This window comes from Lucilia sericata, unplaced genomic scaffold (assembly GCF_015586225.1).
Source record: "Lucilia sericata isolate MDLA Ls3-8-SP2 unplaced genomic scaffold, ASM1558622v1 Contig000360F_arrow, whole genome shotgun sequence".
In the NCBI taxonomy this organism is placed as follows: domain Eukaryota; kingdom Metazoa; phylum Arthropoda; class Insecta; order Diptera; family Calliphoridae; genus Lucilia; species Lucilia sericata.
In genome coordinates, this window is record NW_023994379.1 from 294223 (window position 1) to 313201 (window position 18979).

An 18979-nucleotide genomic window follows, 5' to 3' on the forward strand; every position below is an offset into this window, starting at 1 on the left:
AGCTTTGAACACAAAGCGCAATTAAAGTTTTAGGAAACAAAAAGTTCTTACCACCAAAACTTCAGAAAAACTTGAGCTACAGCAGCTGAAGCTTAAACCACCTGAACTTTCCGGTTTTAGCAACCAAAGCTTTCTAGTTTCAGCTCCTGTAACAGAATCCTCGGTAACTTACATAAACACCGAGCTCCAGCAAATTAAAGTTTTAGAAACCAAAGTTTTTAGCACCAAAACTCCGTAAACTTGAGCTTCAAGCTAAAGAAGTTTAGTAGTATACGTTTCTGGCAAAGGAGCTTCAGCAACCAAAGTTCAAACTAAATGGACTTTCCAACTTAAGCAATCGAAGCTCTTTAGTGTCTAGTTGAAGCTGCGGTAAAAGAAGTCACAGTAACTGCAGCTTAAAACATCATATTAAAGCTTTTACCAACAAAACTCTCGAAACTTGATTTGCAGTAACCGAATTTAAAATTACCTGAATATTCAGCAACGAAAGCTCATACCATCAAAACTCCGTACACTTAATCTAATTTCAGCTCCTAAAACAGAAGCCTCAGCAACTGCAGCTTTGAACACAAAGCGCAATTAAAGTTTTAGGAAACAAAAAGTTCTTACCACCAAAACTTCAGAAAAACTTGAGCTACAGCAGCCGAAGTTTAAACCACCTGAACTTTCCGGTTTTAGCAACCAAAGCTTTCTAGTTTCAGCTCCTGTAACATAATCCTCGGTAACTTACATAAACACCGAGCTCCAGCAAATTAAAGGTTTAGAAACCAAAGTTTTTAGCACCAAAACTCCGTAAACTTGAGCTTCAAGCTAAAGAAGTTTAGTAGTATACGTTTCTGGCAAAGGAGCTTCAGCAACCAAAGTTCAAACTAAATAGACTTTCCAACTTAAGCAATCAAAGCTCTTTAGTTTCTAGTTTAAGCTGCTGTAAAAGAAGTCACAGTAACTGCAGCTTAAAACATCATATTAAAGCTTTTACCAACAAAACTCTCGAAAATTGATTTGCAGTAACCGAATTTAAAATTACCTGAACTTTCAGCAACGAAAGCTCATACCATCAAAACTCCGTACACTTAATAATACTAAAGTTCCTCTGCGTAATACTCCTGCAACTTAACCACTTTCAAAGATTAATGCTAATGATGTTCTAAATCAAAGCAGAAACTATGTTCTCGGTTTTCGGTAACTATTTTCTTAATAGATTAGGTTCAAAGTAGAACCTGTATATATATACAAATGAGAGAAAATGTTCCCTCCCTATTTAAAGAGCCACTTGAATTATACGTTAATTATTGTTTTCGTTTTTATATTTATATATTATATTTTGTTTAAATTTTTATTTACATTTTTACTTATAATTACAATTAATTATATTATAAATACTAAATATGATGACTATTAAATTATACATTTAATTCTTTTTATTAGCAGATACTAAAATCGTATCTTTAATTTTCTTTAATAATTCATTTTATAAAACAGAATTTTTAATAAAAAATTTATTAAAGCTTAGAACAGAAAATAAAATGTTTAAATCTTAAATAAAAGATTTAACATTTTCTCTTTTTTGCATAATAAATACATACATACAATAAGTATTTATTTATATTGGCTAATGATACTTAAATCCGTTTGAAAATTAAATATTGAAAATAGTTTTTTAAAAGTGAAAATATGTAAATTTCTTACAAGATGATTTATAATACAATGGATATGAAAAAAGGGTAAAAAGTAATTATCAAGGACTTTATTTTTTATCTAGGCGATGGAGCCATTGTTGATTTTCTCTTGTTGGCGGAGGCATGACGATCTTTGGTTAGATCCATTATACTATGGCGCGTAGTAGTTTCCAAATTACTAGGCGGTGTTACAATGTTTAAGACCTAGAAATATATGTGTGTGTGTGTGCGTGTATGTTTAATTTATGGTAGGTGGGTGAATGAGGTGCATGTGTGTATGAAAAATGTGTTTATGTTTAGGTGTTGAGAGAAATTTAAAAATTTCGATTAATAAGTTCCTTTAGGGATATTATGATAATTTTGCTTTAATGTGATTTACTTTAGAATTTCCATCTATAATTTCCACCGGTTGTGATGGTACATACGCTGATAGCCCCTTTAAACCAAACCACTCAGGCGTAAAATATGAATTACTTAGATTTTCCTTGGAATTTTCTTTCGATTGGGTATCTGAAATTTTTGAAAGTTTATGAGCTGTAAAGGTAAGAGGGAGAAATAAAAGAAATGGGGGGTTGTGATTAAAAGGGAAAAAGGATAGTGCAGGAATAATGTTTTTATAAAGAGGATCATGATGAGGCGTATGGAGTCAGTTAAAATCTTCCAATTTCCGGAAGATTGACCTTATATTGGAGTTATGAGTTAATATGAACCGATTTCTTAAGAAATTTATTATTATAAAACGTTCGGTAGTACACCGAGCTATGTTTTGAAGATGTTTATGCAACTGAAGCCCCTTCAGTAAATAAAGCTTCTTCTGATCCTTCAAACCGAATATTCTTTAACTGAAATATTTGCAATTAAAGTCAATCATGAACCGATTTCTTAAGTAAGTTATTCAAGTTGTTGTCTAAAGTGGACCTTATAGGTAAACGATAACCAATTATAAACCGATTATTGCAAAGTCGGTAGTAAAACGAAACGTAAGTAATTTATAATCAAAAGTATTGAAGTATCTGGTAATTTCAGTTCTTCGTTCTCAAATGATCCTCTTTTTCCATTAATTTACATTATACAAGTTGATAGACATTTTAGTAGTTTTAAGGTTATTCCTTAATACTTACCATTTCCTGGTGTTGGTCTCACTAAAAATCTTGGCGATTTAAAACCACTGCCTAAACTTATAAATGATCTTTCAGTGGTTGTTGTTGTTGTAGTAGTGGTTGGCGCCACTGTTGGCGAATAAAAACGTTGAGGGAAAAATCTAGGCTGAGGTGTTACCACATAGACTTTTTCCTGTGTTTTAGGTGATATCGAAACTTTGGCCTTTTTCCAAAGTTCTTCAGGTTCTAACATTTGTATAGGTCTTAAATATAAAGGTTTCTCTGTTGTGGTGGTAGTTGTTGTTGTTGCTTTAGTAGTAGTTGTAGTAGGAGCCATAGTTGTGGTAGTGGTTGCAACTGGTGTTGTTCTCGATTTCAGAGCCTCAAAATTGTTATAGAAATCTCTTAAATGATTATCGGTTATTTGGGTGTATTGAAAACGTTTTGTACTTTCTCTTTCGTATAAAGGTTCTAAATTATTAATGGAACTAGGTAGTTCTGAATTGTCTGTGAAACCTTTTGTGGTCTTAGATTGGCGACCCGCCTTTACTGCCGACGTGGTGGGGGGTAAATATTCGGAGGGTATATGTTTGGATCGTCCACGTATGGTGGGTGTACTAGGTTTATGTGACAAAGAGGTATATTCTTGTTCTGTCCAATCATCTATATTCTTTTGTAGTTTATTAATATCGATATCTAAAGCATTTGGTCCCACTTTCAACATGGCATTAGTGGGTTCATGTTCACGCTGCAAAAGTTCCCTAAGATTGGAAGCCAAAATTTTGGTTAGATATTTTGTGGTACGTGGCTTAGCAGTAGTTGTAGTGGTGGTAGGGGCTGGTTTTACATGAGAGTTCACTAGCATTGATTCCTGAGGTGTGTGTAGCTCTATATTTTGAGCTTGACTCCAGGTAGAGTAAGCAGCCGTGGAAGGTGTTTTTGTTACCATATTAACCTTGGTAGTTTCGAATGGTCTTGGTCTGTTTTTGGTGGTTAAATAGGGCAATAACATTTGATCACTGTTATAGGTGGAGGGTAGTGAGGGTGGTGCCATGCCGGCATATTGACCACTGGCATCTATGGAACTGAAGGTGGAGGTGGAAATTGGAGTTTCTGTTACTGGAGTTTGGGGTTTCCAGTATTGTTGTGAGGTGGTAGTTTTGCTGGTCTCGTGCAATTTATGATTTGTGGGTCCCAGTCTAAATGTCAAATCAGAAGGATCTCTGGTAAATGGCCTTGGTACCCCCAAATTTCCATTAATATGTTGTATGGGAGAGTCCAATAAACGTTTGGGAGTTTCTCTTTGTTTGGGTTTTTGGGGCCACAGTTTTGTTGACTGCTGGGCATTGGTTTGTATAGAAGCTATGAACTCTACTTCATTGTCTTGTGTTTGTTGTTCTGTGGTGCTTTCCCATTCGGTAGTAAAGGTGGAAGTTTCTTCAGTGGTAGAGAATGCTTCTGGGGATGAGGTTGAAAATATATAATCATTCGATTCCAAGGTCCAAGCGTCTAAATGTGTATTATGTTGCTGTTGCTCATGCTGATGTTGTTGTTGTTGCTCATGCTGCTGTTGTTGCTGGTGAATTACCGAGGAATTTTGATGTGAGGCGGCCACAAAATTGTCATATTCATAATGCTGTACTTGTTCCAAATATTGAGGCTGCTGATTAATGAATGTACTTTGTTCAGATTGTTGGTTAGACTGTTGTTGTTGTACTTGTTCTAAATATTGAGGCTGCTGATTAATGAATGTGGTTTGTTCAGATTGTTGGTTAGACTGTTGTTGTTGACCTTGTATAAAGCTACTAGGATCCGTTAAAATTTGGGAGGCTGGCACATGTTGATCTAAATTTGGACTAAAAGTAGAATGTTGATAAAGTCCTGTATTTATTTTGTTATCCGTTTGCTGGTTATTTAAAGATTGAGGTGCTGCCTGGGTACTGACATCATAAGCATGAGAAGGAACATAGGAAGCAGGGTACTCCACTGAAGATATATAATCCACCAATTGATGGCTTTTAACTATCTCAAAACTGGCATCTTTATCTGGAATTGTGGGAGGTATTTGAGTAGGTATTGCAGTGTCGATATGTATTTCTGAATGTTCTGCTATATTTTCGGCAAAATGGGCCGGTTCCGTGGAGGGTAATTGTTGTATAGTGTTGGGAGCGGGAGTAACGACCGGTAGGAAGTTTTGGGCATTATACAAAGGTGGTAAGGCGGAATTACTTAAAAAGGGAGGTATAGGTATGGGAAGGAAAGGTCCAGAAGAATATTGTATGTTATTGGGAGCATCTGGGGCTTTATTGTTGTTTTGAGGTACATAGGGAAGAGGGAAATTAAATTTGACAGCTCTTTGTTTGACACTCGAGGCAGCATGTTGTATATGAGGTGCATTTTGGCCGGCTATTGCACCATATGAATTCTGCAAATTCTGAGGCTGTTGACCACCATTAGCATTATAAAGATTGTGTGTGGGATTATTATTCCCCTGATATTGCAGCTGTTGAGTTTGTTTAGCAGCATCCCATTGGTTGCCCGTGGCCGGATAATGTATACTATTTGCCATCATGGGTACCCAGGGATATTTATTACATAAATTACACGGCTCCTTATCACCCGAACCATATTGTTGTTGCTGCTGAGGTTTTTGATAATAATAAAATTGTTGTTTATTTGTTCCGGCAGCCAACTGTTGATCCGTTGCTGCTGAATTTTGATTGGCAAAACCAAACCATCTGGCAACTCTTGTCATTAAACCAGGATGTTTATCCTTGGGTTTCGCTGGCAACTGTGCATTAATAAACTTTGGTATTGTTCTACTTTCTGCGGGCAGTATATTTTGTGTTCGTGATTGTTTTACATGTGAAGCTGCATTGCCTTGTGGCAGTGGTGGTGGCACTAAATAATCTACTGGTGCGGGTGCCAAACTAAGCGCAGTGTGAGGTAAGCAGAGTAGCGAAACGAGTAGTGTCAGAGTAATAAACCTACATTTTCGATGTCGAGAAATCTGAAATGAAATGGAGAAAATTTTGATTTTATTTAGATAATTATTTCATGAAAAGATGATGGTTGTAAATACATAAAAAATTGGTTTATGATTTTCTTTATGTTTTTGGTTATAAGTCCTTTTTTATTGTCTATAGTTAAACTATATAGACTAGACTATAGACTAGATTATAAACTAGATTTAGACTAGACTATAGACTAGACTATAGACTAGACTATAGACTGACTATAGACTAGACTACGACTAGACTATATACTAGACTATAGACTAGACTCCAATAGTAGACTATAGACTAGACTGACTATCAGACTAGACTCTAGACTAGAATATAGACTAGACTATAGACCTAGACTATAACTGGCTTATTTGTAACTAGAGATGACTAGACTATACGACTGACTATATAGACTAGACTATAGACTAGACTATAGACTATACTATAGACTAACTATAGACTTAGACTATAGACTAGACTATAGACTAGACTAGGACTAGATATAGAACTATAGACTAGACTATAGACTAGGACTATAGACTAGACTAGACTATAGACTAGACTATAGACTAGACTATAGACTAGACTATAGACTAGACTATAGACTAGACTATAGACTAGACTATAGACTAGACTATAGACTAGACTATAGACTAGACTATAGACTAGACTATAGACTAGACTATAGACTAGACTAGACTAGACTATAGACTAGACTATAGACTAGACTATAGACTAGACTATAGACTAGACTATAGACTAGACTATAGACTAGACTAGACTATAGACTAGACTATAGACTAGACTATAGACTAGACTATAGACTAGACTATAGACTAGACTATAGACTAGACTATAGACTAGACTATAGACTAGACTATAGACTAGACTATAGACTAGACTATAGACTAGACTATAGACTAGACTATAGACTAGACTATAGACTAGACTATAGACTAGACTATAGACTAGACTATAGACTAGACTATAGACTAGACTATAGACTAGACTATAGACTAGACTATAGACTAGACTATAGACTAGACTATAGACTAGACTATAGACTAGACTAGACTATAGACTAGACTATAGACTAGACTATAGACTAGACTATAGACTAGACTATAGACTAGACTATAGACTAGACTATAGACTAGACTATAGACTAGACTATAGACTAGACTATAGACTACACTATAGACTACACTATAGACTACACTATAGACTACACTATAGACTACACTATAGACTACACTATAGACTACTAACTACACTATAGACTACACTATAGACTACACTATAGACTACACTATAGACTACACTATAGACTACACTATAGACTAGACTATAGACTAGACTCTTACAAAAAATCAGTTTATTGTCAACAGATCGATTAAGAAATCATGGTATTAGGATAAAATTTTAGTGAATTTGAAAACCCACTACACAATAGTGACTTAATACTTGCAATTCAGACCAGGACCATTAAATGTTTTTGTTAACGAGGAACACTGTCACTGGTTTACGCTTTAAATGCCTACAAGGAAAAGTATTAGATGAAAATATTTATGCTTTAATAGCAAAAAATATATTACATATTACAAAAATGGTCAGCATTTATGATGACATGAAAGCATAAAAATTTATTACATATTTTTTTTTTCTACACTCGTTTTTGTCCCTCTTATTTATTATTTTTTTAAGTTTTAATATTTTTTTGTTTGTTTATAAACAAACAAATCAAATTAAAATATTTATAGTAATTGTTATAATTATCATGTATATTTGTGCAAATTGTTAAGTAATCGTTTATCATGATACGATGGCATAAAAGCATAAATTATTTGTATTGTTGTTGTAGCTGCTGTTGAGCAGCTTACTGCTTTAAGCCATCGTCATCAACAACAGCAACATGATAATGATCGTCGTCAATGTAATAATCACAATAGTAAACGTCATTATTTAGCGTCATCATAATAAGTATGCGTAACATGACTTCTTGGCAATTTCGTTTGCTGGCTGGTCTAAGACCATCTATTATGTATGAATGTATGTAAATCTGAATTCATAATAATGATAATAATGATATAAAATATGCACAAAGTCAACAGTCACTCACACTCATTCAGTCAGTCATACGCAAAGACCGTTCAAATGTCACGTACAATATGTATGTGTGTGTGTGCTGGTGTGTGTACGAGTCCGTATGTGGTCTGAAATTTTTCTGTCTATGTTTGTTATGTTTTTCCTTATTTGTGTGTGTGTTTGTTTGGTTTGTATGATGTTGATGATGTGTATATGCTAAAATTGCATTTTGCCAACTTATTTCCCACAATAAGTATGATCGCACATTTTTCATTTGTTTATTTTCTTGTTTTGTTTTTTGCCAAAACATTAATTTCTTTATGATCATCATTATCATAATAAAATAGTAATAATAATAGTGTTGTTGTTGTATGCGTTTTTAGTATGCACTCGTATGTTGTAAATGAAAACTTTTTTATAATTTAAACATTTTATTTTTTTTGGCTTTCACTGCATATTATTAAACATAAAGGTTGTGCTAGAGAAAAGTTTGCAAATTTTAAAAAATCTGCATTTTTGGTGAAAAAAATACTTTTTTAAAGAAAAACTCGATTTTTTTGGGAAATTTTTGTGAAAATAATTTTTCCCAAAAATTTAAAGTTTTTCGTGTGGTTTGTGGTTTTTAGCGAAAAATTTGATGATCAGATTCTTAGTGGAAGATTGGATTTGTGATTTTTCTCTTAAAACCAGTATTTAAGATAAAAATCGGACTTAAAATAATTTTTAGTGAAAAATATGATTTTAGTTATAAATCTGAAATTCAAGTGAAAGATCATAATCGTTTCAAAAAGTTCAGTTAAAAAACGAAATAGTAACAAAAAGTCCTTTTTATTAGGTTTTTATTTACTCCTGACTCTACACGCTTAACTTCGTGTTTCTAGGTGCTATATTATAGAAAACTCAAAAAACTGTTAAAGAACGAAAAAGTACCAAAAATAGTTAATTATACCCTACACCACTCTAGTGGGGAGGGTATATTGGATTTGTGCTGATGTTTGTAACGCACAATAATATTGGTCCTATACCCACCTTAAAGTATACCAATCGGCTTAGAATCATTTTCTGAGTCGATCTAGCTATGTCCGTCCGTCTGTCCGTCCGTCCGTCCATGTAAACCTTGTAATCAAACTACAGGTCGCAATTTTGAAGATAATTGAATGAAATTTGGCACGTGATCTTCTATTGTCCCAGGGACGAAGCCTATTGAAAATGGTTAACATCGGTCCATTTTCTCATCTAGCCCCCATACAACTGAACCCCCGAATAGGGCTTGTAAACCTTTTAATCAAACTACAGGTCGCAATTTTGAAGATAATTCAATGAAATTTGGCACATGATCTTCTATTATCCCAGAGACGAAGTCTATTGAAAATGGTTAACATCGGTCCATTTTCTCATCTAGCCCCCATACAACTGAACCCCCGAATAGGGCTTGTAAACCTTTAATTCAAACTACAGGTCGCAATTTTGAAGATAATTCAATGAAATTTGGCAGAAGATCTTCTATGGTATTGAAAATGGTTAATATCGGTCCATTATTTCACCTAGCCCCCATACAACTGAGACCACGAATAGGGCTTGTAAACCTTGTAATCAAACTACAGGTCGCAATTTGAAGATAATTGAATGAAATTTGGCACATGTTCTTCTATTATCCCAGAGACGAAGCCTATTGAAAATGGTTAACATCGGTCCATTTTCTCATCTAGCCCCCATACAACTGAACCCCCGAATAGGGCTTGTAAACCTTTTAATCAAACTAAAGGTCGCAATTTTGAAGATAATTCAATGAAATTTGGCACATGATCTTCTATTATCCCAGAGACGAAGTCTATTGAAAATGGTTAACATCGGTCCATTTTCTCATCTAGCCCCCATACAACTGAACCCCCGAATAGGGCTTGTAAACCTTTAATTCAAACTACAGGTCGCAATTTTGAAGATAATTCAATGAAATTTGGCAGAAGATCTTCTATGGTACAGGAGACGAAGCTTATTGAAAATGGTTAACATCGGTCCATTATTTCACCTAGACCCCATACAACTGAACCCGACGAATAGGGATTTTAAGTTTATAATTATGTTTAATATAATCGTATCTCGACAAAAAGCTGCAAAACCAATTTCTATAATAGCCTTGATGACTCTCATGAATTTTATAATTATAGGGTCTCATTTGACCATAGCCCCTATACAAATCCCCCTTCAAAATTTGACTTAAATGTCCACAATTTAATTCAACAATAAATGGCTTAAGTATAATTCAAGGCAAGGTGCAATTCAACTTAAATGCTTTATTATGAAAACTAAATCACATTTTATATTTGTAACAGGTGTAGGGTATTATATGGTCGGCCTCGCCCGACTATAATTTCTTGCTTGTTTTTAATTTGCTAATTCTCCACACACAATTTTTCATCTCTGATTTTGGCATTAACAAAACAATAAAAACACACAGCTTATACGTAACTTGTTGTTCTTCTTCTAGTTCAGTTCTAGTTCAGTTCTAGTTCAGTTCTAGTTCAGTTCTAGTTCAGTTCTAGTTCAGTTCTAGTTCAGTTCTAGTTCAGTTCTAGTTCAGTTCTAGTTCAGTTCTAGTTCAGTTCTAGTTCAGTTCTAGTTCAGTTCTAGTTCAGTTCTAGTTCAGTTCTAGTTCAGTTCTAGTTCAGTTCTAGTTCAGTTCTAGTTCAGTTCTAGTTCAGTTCTAGTTCAGTTCTAGTTCAGTTCTAGTTCAGTTCTAGTTCAGTTCTAGTTCAGTTCTAGTTCAGTTCTAGTTCAGTTCTAGTTCAGTTCTAGTTCAGTTCTAGTTCAGTTCTAGTTCAGTTCTAGTTCAGTTCTAGTTCAGTTCTAGTTCAGTTCTAGTTCAGTTCTAGTTCAGTTCTAGTTCAGTTCTAGTTCAGTTCTAGTTCAGTTCTAGTTCAGTTCTAGTTCAGTTCTAGTTCAGTTCTAGTTCAGTTCTAGTTCCGTTCTAGTTCAGTTCAGAATATATTATTTGATGAAATTTTTTTTTATTTATGGACCGATTTAGCTATTTTTGCGATCTTCTTGAAAACATGTCTGACAGCTCTATTTAAGATTGGGATCCCGAAGATATCTGGGGTCTTCGACTACGCTATGTAGAATATTTCGTAATTAGCATTTTTAGTTATCATGGGTTCAAATTTTAGTATTGATGGAACTGTTGATCTATTCTGTGAATAATATCATTTAGGAAAAATTTTGTTTTTGCCATTATTTCTGGTACTTCTGAAAAGTTTTTAAGGAGCCAGTTATTTGTCTCTAGATATGCATTGGCAAACTAAAAAAATAAGAACTGCTTCAATTTGCTCTCTAAAGATGTGCTTAGAACTATAGTTTCGGAAATTACAGTTTTGAACATCACGTTGTTCAAAACTGTAATTTCCGAAATTAGATAACTGATTCTAGATGAAAGTCAAGTTTATAATGCTGCCACGGAATTAGCCTTAAAGTGGACAATTTCATACTCTAACTAAAGTTCTGGAACAATATATTGTTTTCTTAGTACACATTTGTATATCAATATTATTTTTCCCTAAATCTGAAGTAATAAACGTTAAGTTTAATACAGTTATTTCTGTTTACATGTATTTGTGTGGTCAAAATAAATTATCATTATTTATTTTCTGATTTATTTACTTCGTCTGGGAAATACGATTTAAAATGTAAAAAAAAAATATATAATTAAAAGTTTTCGACGCATGTTTTTCAAGATATCAATCTTGTATAATTGTTTTATTTTAATATTTTCAATAAATTACAGATAAAACCACCATATTTACTAGTTCTATACACTTTTTAATTATTATTTAAAAATATATTGACATTATTTTATGGCTAAACAAAAAGATAATTTGGCAATTGAAAAGAAATTATAATAAATCAAAATAGTGATTAGATTGCGTTTTTCCCCTAATACTTATACTAGAACACTTTGACTTTAAACCCATAATCTGTGTACAAGTAGAAAATAATCGAAATTTGTCATTATATATTTTGATATTTGCCTCTTTTATTGAAATGTTTTGATAATTAGTTTTAGTATTATGGGTATTCAGAACATGATAAGCGTTCGTAAAAGGCAGACTTCAGCTAGGCCTTGACAATAGCTAACCTTGCAATGTTTTCGAAATTTTGTAAGATATTTTTAGAAAAGCGTTTTTGTGTATTATTCAATAACATTTCAAAAAGTAATTGTAATTGATAATTGTATCTGTAGTATTATTTTATATTGATTTAAGAGGAATGTAAACAATGTGTGATTATTACATATTAGTTGCTATTTCCAACTGGCTTTAGATTAATAATTTTTCTTCAAAAAATATCCAGTTTTAAGGAAATTGTTGTTTTCTTTTATATCACCAAATATAACATTTATAACACAATTAACTAAATATGTTCATATGTATGTTGGTCTCTTGGTAGCCATTTGCAACTGGATTTTTAGCAGGCCTGTGTTCAAGTCCACACTATGCACAAGGTGATAATGAAAATCATGTTTTTGTGCCAATGCTTTGGTGACTGCTCCACTGCAAGGCGACTGGTGCTATTGTGCAGCAAAGAAATGTTATAAATCACTTAATTTATCATAGACAAAAATGAAATGCCTGAAAAATATTTTATATCAATTGTTGTAAAGTTTTCTGCAAGACTTAACTAAAACTAAAACATTTTCTTAATTTTCGTAATATGGAAAAAATGTGGAGAAAAGTGAAACTTGTTTATGTGTTGACACATGTTTACCCAGTTTTGCAATTTTTTCCATGTTTTAGTTGAAATCGAACAACGATTGATCTAATTTTTTATTTAATAATATTTTGTTGTTTTCGTAGAGTAGAAGTAAATGAAGAAAAACAAAATTGTTTACAAAATATTGAAAACAACTTTTGTTTTTTGCTGATTATTTTTTTCTTTCCTTTAGGAAAATTTCTTTAGCTTGTATTTTGTAAAATTAATTGTTTATAATTTTGTTTTTAAAACTTTTTATCTTTAGTTGCTAAGAAAGTGTCTGGAAAATATAAAAAAAATATATTGTTATCATTGTTATAAATTAATAAATTTCCATTACTTGTTATTGGTAAATAAATTCTGAATTATAAAAAACAAACTCTGGGGGTGCAGATAAAATTTATTGACCACTGTAATTATTTCATATCCACTGTAAAACTATTAACCCTTAAATGTGGGCATTGCAATACCCTACACTTCTTTATTTGTAATATATTCCTTGGTTATTAATTTGCAATTCTGTAATATTCATTTCTCAATTTATAGATGTAATTGAGTAGGTTAACCCAGCAAAAAATTGGTAATGACATGTACTTACTCTACAACATACTTTTCAAAGACTAATACATACCGTCTGCTTTATTCAGAAGCAATCTATTAATGAGTTACAAATAGTCTATTATGTAAGCATGTACTTGTAGGAAATTTGTTTACTAACTAACTAACTAACTAACTAACTAACTAACTAACTAACTAACTAACTAACTAACTAACTAACTAACTAACTAACTAACTAACTAACTAACTACTAACTAACTAACTAACTAACTAACTACTAACTAACTAACTAACTAACTAACTAACTAACTACTAACTAACTAACTAACTAACTAACTAACTAACTAACTAACTAACTAACTAACTAACTAACTAACTAACTAACTAACTAACTAACTAACTAACTAACTAACTAACTAACTAACTAACTAACTAACTAACTAACTAACTAACTAACTAACTAACTAACTAACTAACTAACTAACTAACTAACTAACTAACTAACTAACTAACTAACTAACTAACTAACTACTAACTAACTAACTAACTAACTAACTAACTAACTAACTAACTAACTACTAACTAACTAACTAACTAACTAACTAACTAACTACTAACTAACTAACTAACTAACTAACTAACTAACTACTAACTAACTAACTAACTAACTAACTAACTAACTAACTAACTAACTAACTAACTAACTAACTAACTAACTAACTAACTACTAACTAACTAACTAACTAACTAACTACTAACTAACTAACTAACTAACTAACTAACTAACTAACTAACTAACTAACTAACTAACTAACTAACTAACTACTAACTAACTAACTAACTAACTAACTAACTACTAACTAACTACTAACTAACTAACTAACTAACTAACTACTAACTAACTAACTAACTAACTAACTAACTACTAACTAACTAACTAACTAACTAACTAACTAACTAACTAACTAACTAACTAACTACTAACTAACTAACTAACTACTAACTAACTAACTAACTAACTAACTAACTAACTAACTAACTAACTAACTAACTACTAACTAACTAACTAACTAACTAACTAACTAACTAACTAACTAACTAACTAACTAACTAACTAACTAACTAACTAACTAACTAACTAACTAACTAACTAACTAACTAACTAACTAACTGACTAACTAACTACAGACTGGACTATAGACTAGAATATAGACTAGACAATAGACTGCACTATAGACTGGGTAATAGAATAGACTAGGTTATAGAATAGACTATAGACTAGACTATAGGCAAAACTATAGTCTAAACTATAGACTAGAATAAAGACTACACAATAGACTAGACTATAGTCTAGACAACAGACTACACTATAGACTAGAATATAGACTATACCATAGACTACACTATATACTAGGCTATAGACTAGGTTATAAAATAGACTATAGACTAGAGTTTAGACTAGACTATAGAATAGACTATAGACTAGAATATTGACTAGATAATAAACTAGAATATAGAGTAGAATATAGACTAGACTATAAACTAGAGTGTAGACTATACAATAGACTACACTATAGAAGGGGCTATAGACTACGTTATAAAATAGACTATAGACTAGACTAAAGGATAAACTAGAGTATAGACTAGACAGTAGACTAGATTATAGACTACACTATAGACTAGAATGTATACTAGAATATAGGCTAGACAATAGACTACACTGTAGACTGGTCTATAGACTATGTTATAGAATATACTATAGACTAGATAATAGACTAGATTGTAGAATAAACTAGACTGGTCTATTGACTATTTATCAAAAGTTTATAAGTTAGAAAAATTACCGAAAATGTTGTGGGGGTACCGCGGTACTGTAGATCATGTCCTATAGAAGTATTTTAGAATGAAAAACCAATAAATGACAATTATTTCAACTTATCTCAAGCCACCTCTCAATGGGTTAATTATTATAGAGCAGTGATTATTTTCATGTTTTCTAACAAAAGTCTCACAACATGACTCATTAAAAGACATATAAAATTAATTGTCGAAAAAAAATGTTTTATAACTATCATAAATTTATTTGTTAATCATTATTACTCGCCTTATTGCTGGCTGACTAGAACTCGGAACAGACCTAGACAATATTTCTTTATTTTGTTTTTCTACTTTTCCACTTAATTCTATTAATGATTAATAATAAAAAAACACACAGCTGGCTGTAGGTTATAAAATTTTTAGAAAAAAATATCACTTTCTTTTTAATGTTTTTGTTTTTTTTTTTTCTATACATTAAAGAATTCATTAACAAATTATTTGCTAAAAAGACTTGGAAATTTTGCAATTAACTTCTAATAAAAAAAGAACAAAAAAAAATTGCTAAAGATAAGATTATAGAAAACACAACAACTGCAATAATATCTAACAAATACTTGTGCACGTTCTGTTAACTAGATTTTAAGTTAATAGAAGGTTTTAACTTTTAATACATGTGCAAATGTACATGTTTTTTATAATTGTCTGAAATCCCAAAATGTTATACCTAACGACAAGTGAAAAGGCTTTTATCAGTTTAGGGGGCAATGTGACCCTTATGGATGTTTCTTGCAGAAAGTTTTGATTCACTTTGTAGTGAGATTTTTGATTTTCTTTCCAATATATAACTTTTGGTTTAACATTCAATATCTAAAATTGTATGTCTCCCATTTAAAATATTTAAGTCCAAAGTACTGATACATTCAAACATAAATTATTTATATGTTTGCGGTTATTTACCAAAGAAAGTATTGTTGTTGCTCGTATATTAAAATATTTTTATAAATTATTATGAATTTGATTTGATTGTGTATGATATCATCTAATAACTTTATATATTTTTGTTGTTATTCAAAAACAAAAAAAGAAAAAAACTAAAATAATAAGTTGTATGTATGCAAAATAACCACAACATAAGCCATTGACTTTTGGTATCCCACGGAAAACATTCAGTTGCCTTTAGTATTTGTTGTTCATTAAACCATTTTCTTTTTATGTTTTTTTTTTATATTGTTGCCTTGTTTCTTTTCCAGTGGTATTTGTGTGGCAAACATCTTTAAAAGGTTAATGTTTTCCTGGGAGAGTTAGTTTTTTCTTATAGTTGGAAAATGTAATAGAATTTATTTCATAGAATATCATGATGAGGTAATAATTTTAATAAGTTGCAAATGTCTTTGTTATTATAATGAAATTAAAGACGAATAGAATTATTCATAGAGAATCATGATCAATTTCTTGTATGCGTTAATTCATTCCCTGAAGTTTAGTTAGTCACTTAGATCGAAACATAATAGAGAAGACTTCTTTTGTTTATTACACGTGAAGACCTCTAGATATAATAGATTCCAACTTTAGATAGATATAAACCTCCCACAAAAACATGGTAATGACTTATACTTACTCAACAACTTACTTTTCAATAACTACTACATACCGAATGAGTCTAGTAATGACTTACAAATAATATATTATGTAAGTACTTACTACATAGCATTGACATATTCCTAGGAAAAAGTATCGGTGGCGTGTCATAATATCCAATGTCATAATGTCCATGGACGTTATGACAATTTCAAAAGTGTTACAATGTCCATGAGCAATGGGACATAAAGTCCATGGATTTCAAAGAGTCCATTTATCAAAAAAGGCTTAATTTAGCGAAGCCGGTGTTCGAAATACCGCAGAGTTTGAAACCCCTGCGCCCGGCCGAAGGCCGGCTATCCAGGACACTTTTTAATAGGAGTCCAAAATGTAACAATTACCAAATTTAGGAGCAATTCTTTTCGGGATAAGAGCGTCCCTATCTTAAATTTTAAACAAATTTTCCAATACATTTCTGATTTCAAAGTGTCACAATGTCCATGGACATTATGACATTTTAAAAAAGTGACATAATGTCCATGGACGTTATGTCATTTTTTGGTGTGTCATAATGTCCATGGACATTATGACATTGGACATTATGACATGCCACCAAAGTATCATTACCTTGTAAGGAGTTAAAATTTTAAAATTTACTTACACAATAGCTTTTTAAGTCATTATTTATGTCATTGATTACCACAAGGTGGCGTGTCATAATGTCCAGTGTCATAATGTCCATAGACGTTATGACATACTAAATTGAGTCATAATGTCCATGGACGTTATGAAAATTTCAAAAGTGTCACAATGTCCATAATCAATGGGACATAAAGTCCATGGATTTTAAAGAGTCCATTTATCAAAAAAAGGCTTAATTTATCGAAGTTGGTGTTCGAAATACCCCAGAGTTTGAAACCCCTGCGCCCGGCCGAAGGCCGTCTATCCAGGACACTTTTTAATAGGAGTCCAAAATGTAACATACACCAAATTTAGGAGCAATTCTTTTCGGGATAGGAGTGTCCCTTTCTTAAATTTTAAACAAATTTTCTATTACATTTCTGTTTTAAAAGTGTCACAATGTCCATGGGCATTATGTCGCTTTATAGTGTGTCATAAGGTCTATGGACATTATGACACTCCACCTTACCACAACCGCTTACAAGTAATTAGAAAAAGTAGCTTCTTTAGCTTCGCGGAGAAGAGGACTAATGAATTAGAAAGTACTTATATAACACATTATTAATAAGACCTTATTAGGCTACTTATATGTAAACAGGACGATATGTAGTAGTCATTGAAAAGTATGTTAATAGGTAAGTAGTTGCAACTGAAAGTCATTACCGAGTTCTTGATGGGTTGTTATCGCCGATTCCAATAAATTATTATGGATTTAAAAGACAAGTACTATCCATTGGATGAAAAGTAACGACGAGGAATGATAAGGCTTCATCACCAATATTATAATTTGCTGTCGACTAATTACCTCAATGTCAATATTTCAGAAATTAAGATGGGTCTACTTTGCTGAGTTATTAATAGTTGGAACTCTTTCAGTTTACGTAGGGTATACAATACAATTTTCCTATCCTATAAAATATATGAGGTGATTTTAAATAATTTGAACAATAAAGTGCAAATTTGAACATGACATTCTCCAATAATTTACTAATTCTTTACGATTTAGTGCCCTCCGATAGATTAGTGGTTATTGTTTAAGTCTGATAGACTAGAGAGCGTGGGATCGATTCGGGATTAAGATCACAAGTGGCATGATAGAGGACTAGGTGTATTTTTTCCGATTTTATGAATGTATGTATATATACATTTGGGTTATAACTTTTATAAAATTTTTGAAAATTTCCAATCGGTCTTATCCATTCCATTTTATATGGCACCTGATAGGTTAAAATTTCAAATATATGTTTGAAGGACCGTCAGAAGTGTTCCTGTTTTAATTTTCACCAAAACCGCTACACCGATTATTTTAAAATTAGAGGTGTATATAGATCTTTACGTGTAGAGTCCACATGTCCAATTGAGAGCCTGCAACGCGGATCGGGCTTCACTAGTAGACTATAAAAGAGTATATTGAAAAAGTACATCACGTTTTTCCGAGCATTAAAAAATTTCCGCGGCAAACACTTTAAAGTTTCCGATATTTACTCTTAACAAAATTTCAAATTATTTAATATAAAATTGGAAATTTTCGATATAAACATTATTGTTTGACCCATTCAAGGAAAGAACCGTAGTTTATCCCTCTTCCAAATTTATTACCCAAACTTTTTGTTTAGTATAATCCTAATGCGTTTATGCTTAATCCTTATAGATTTGTTCTTGCCATAGTTAAGGCTAGAACCAGGGAAACCAGATTTATATGGTGCAAAAATGACAGATCTGACACTCC

At 32.0% G+C, this 18979-nt stretch overlaps 1 protein-coding gene across 2 annotated transcripts in view; it reads right to left on the reverse strand.

Moving 5' to 3' along the window:
- Positions 1-1516: 1516 nt before the first annotated feature.
- LOC119604080 overlaps positions 1517-18979 on the reverse strand; it is a 45689-nt gene continuing 28226 nt past the window's right edge. Inside the window, exons 2-4 of one of the 2 annotated variants that reach the window (XM_037956512.1) lie at positions 2801-5789; positions 2059-2213; positions 1517-1883 (exon numbers count right to left, since the gene is read on the reverse strand). In XM_037956512.1, coding sequence (XP_037812440.1) covers positions 1755-1883; positions 2059-2213; positions 2801-5789 — 3273 coding nt within the window. In that variant the 3' untranslated portion in view covers positions 1517-1754. The remainder of the gene's footprint in view (positions 1884-2058; positions 2214-2800; positions 5790-18979) is intronic. The other variant, XM_037956513.1, reaches the window with a different exon arrangement.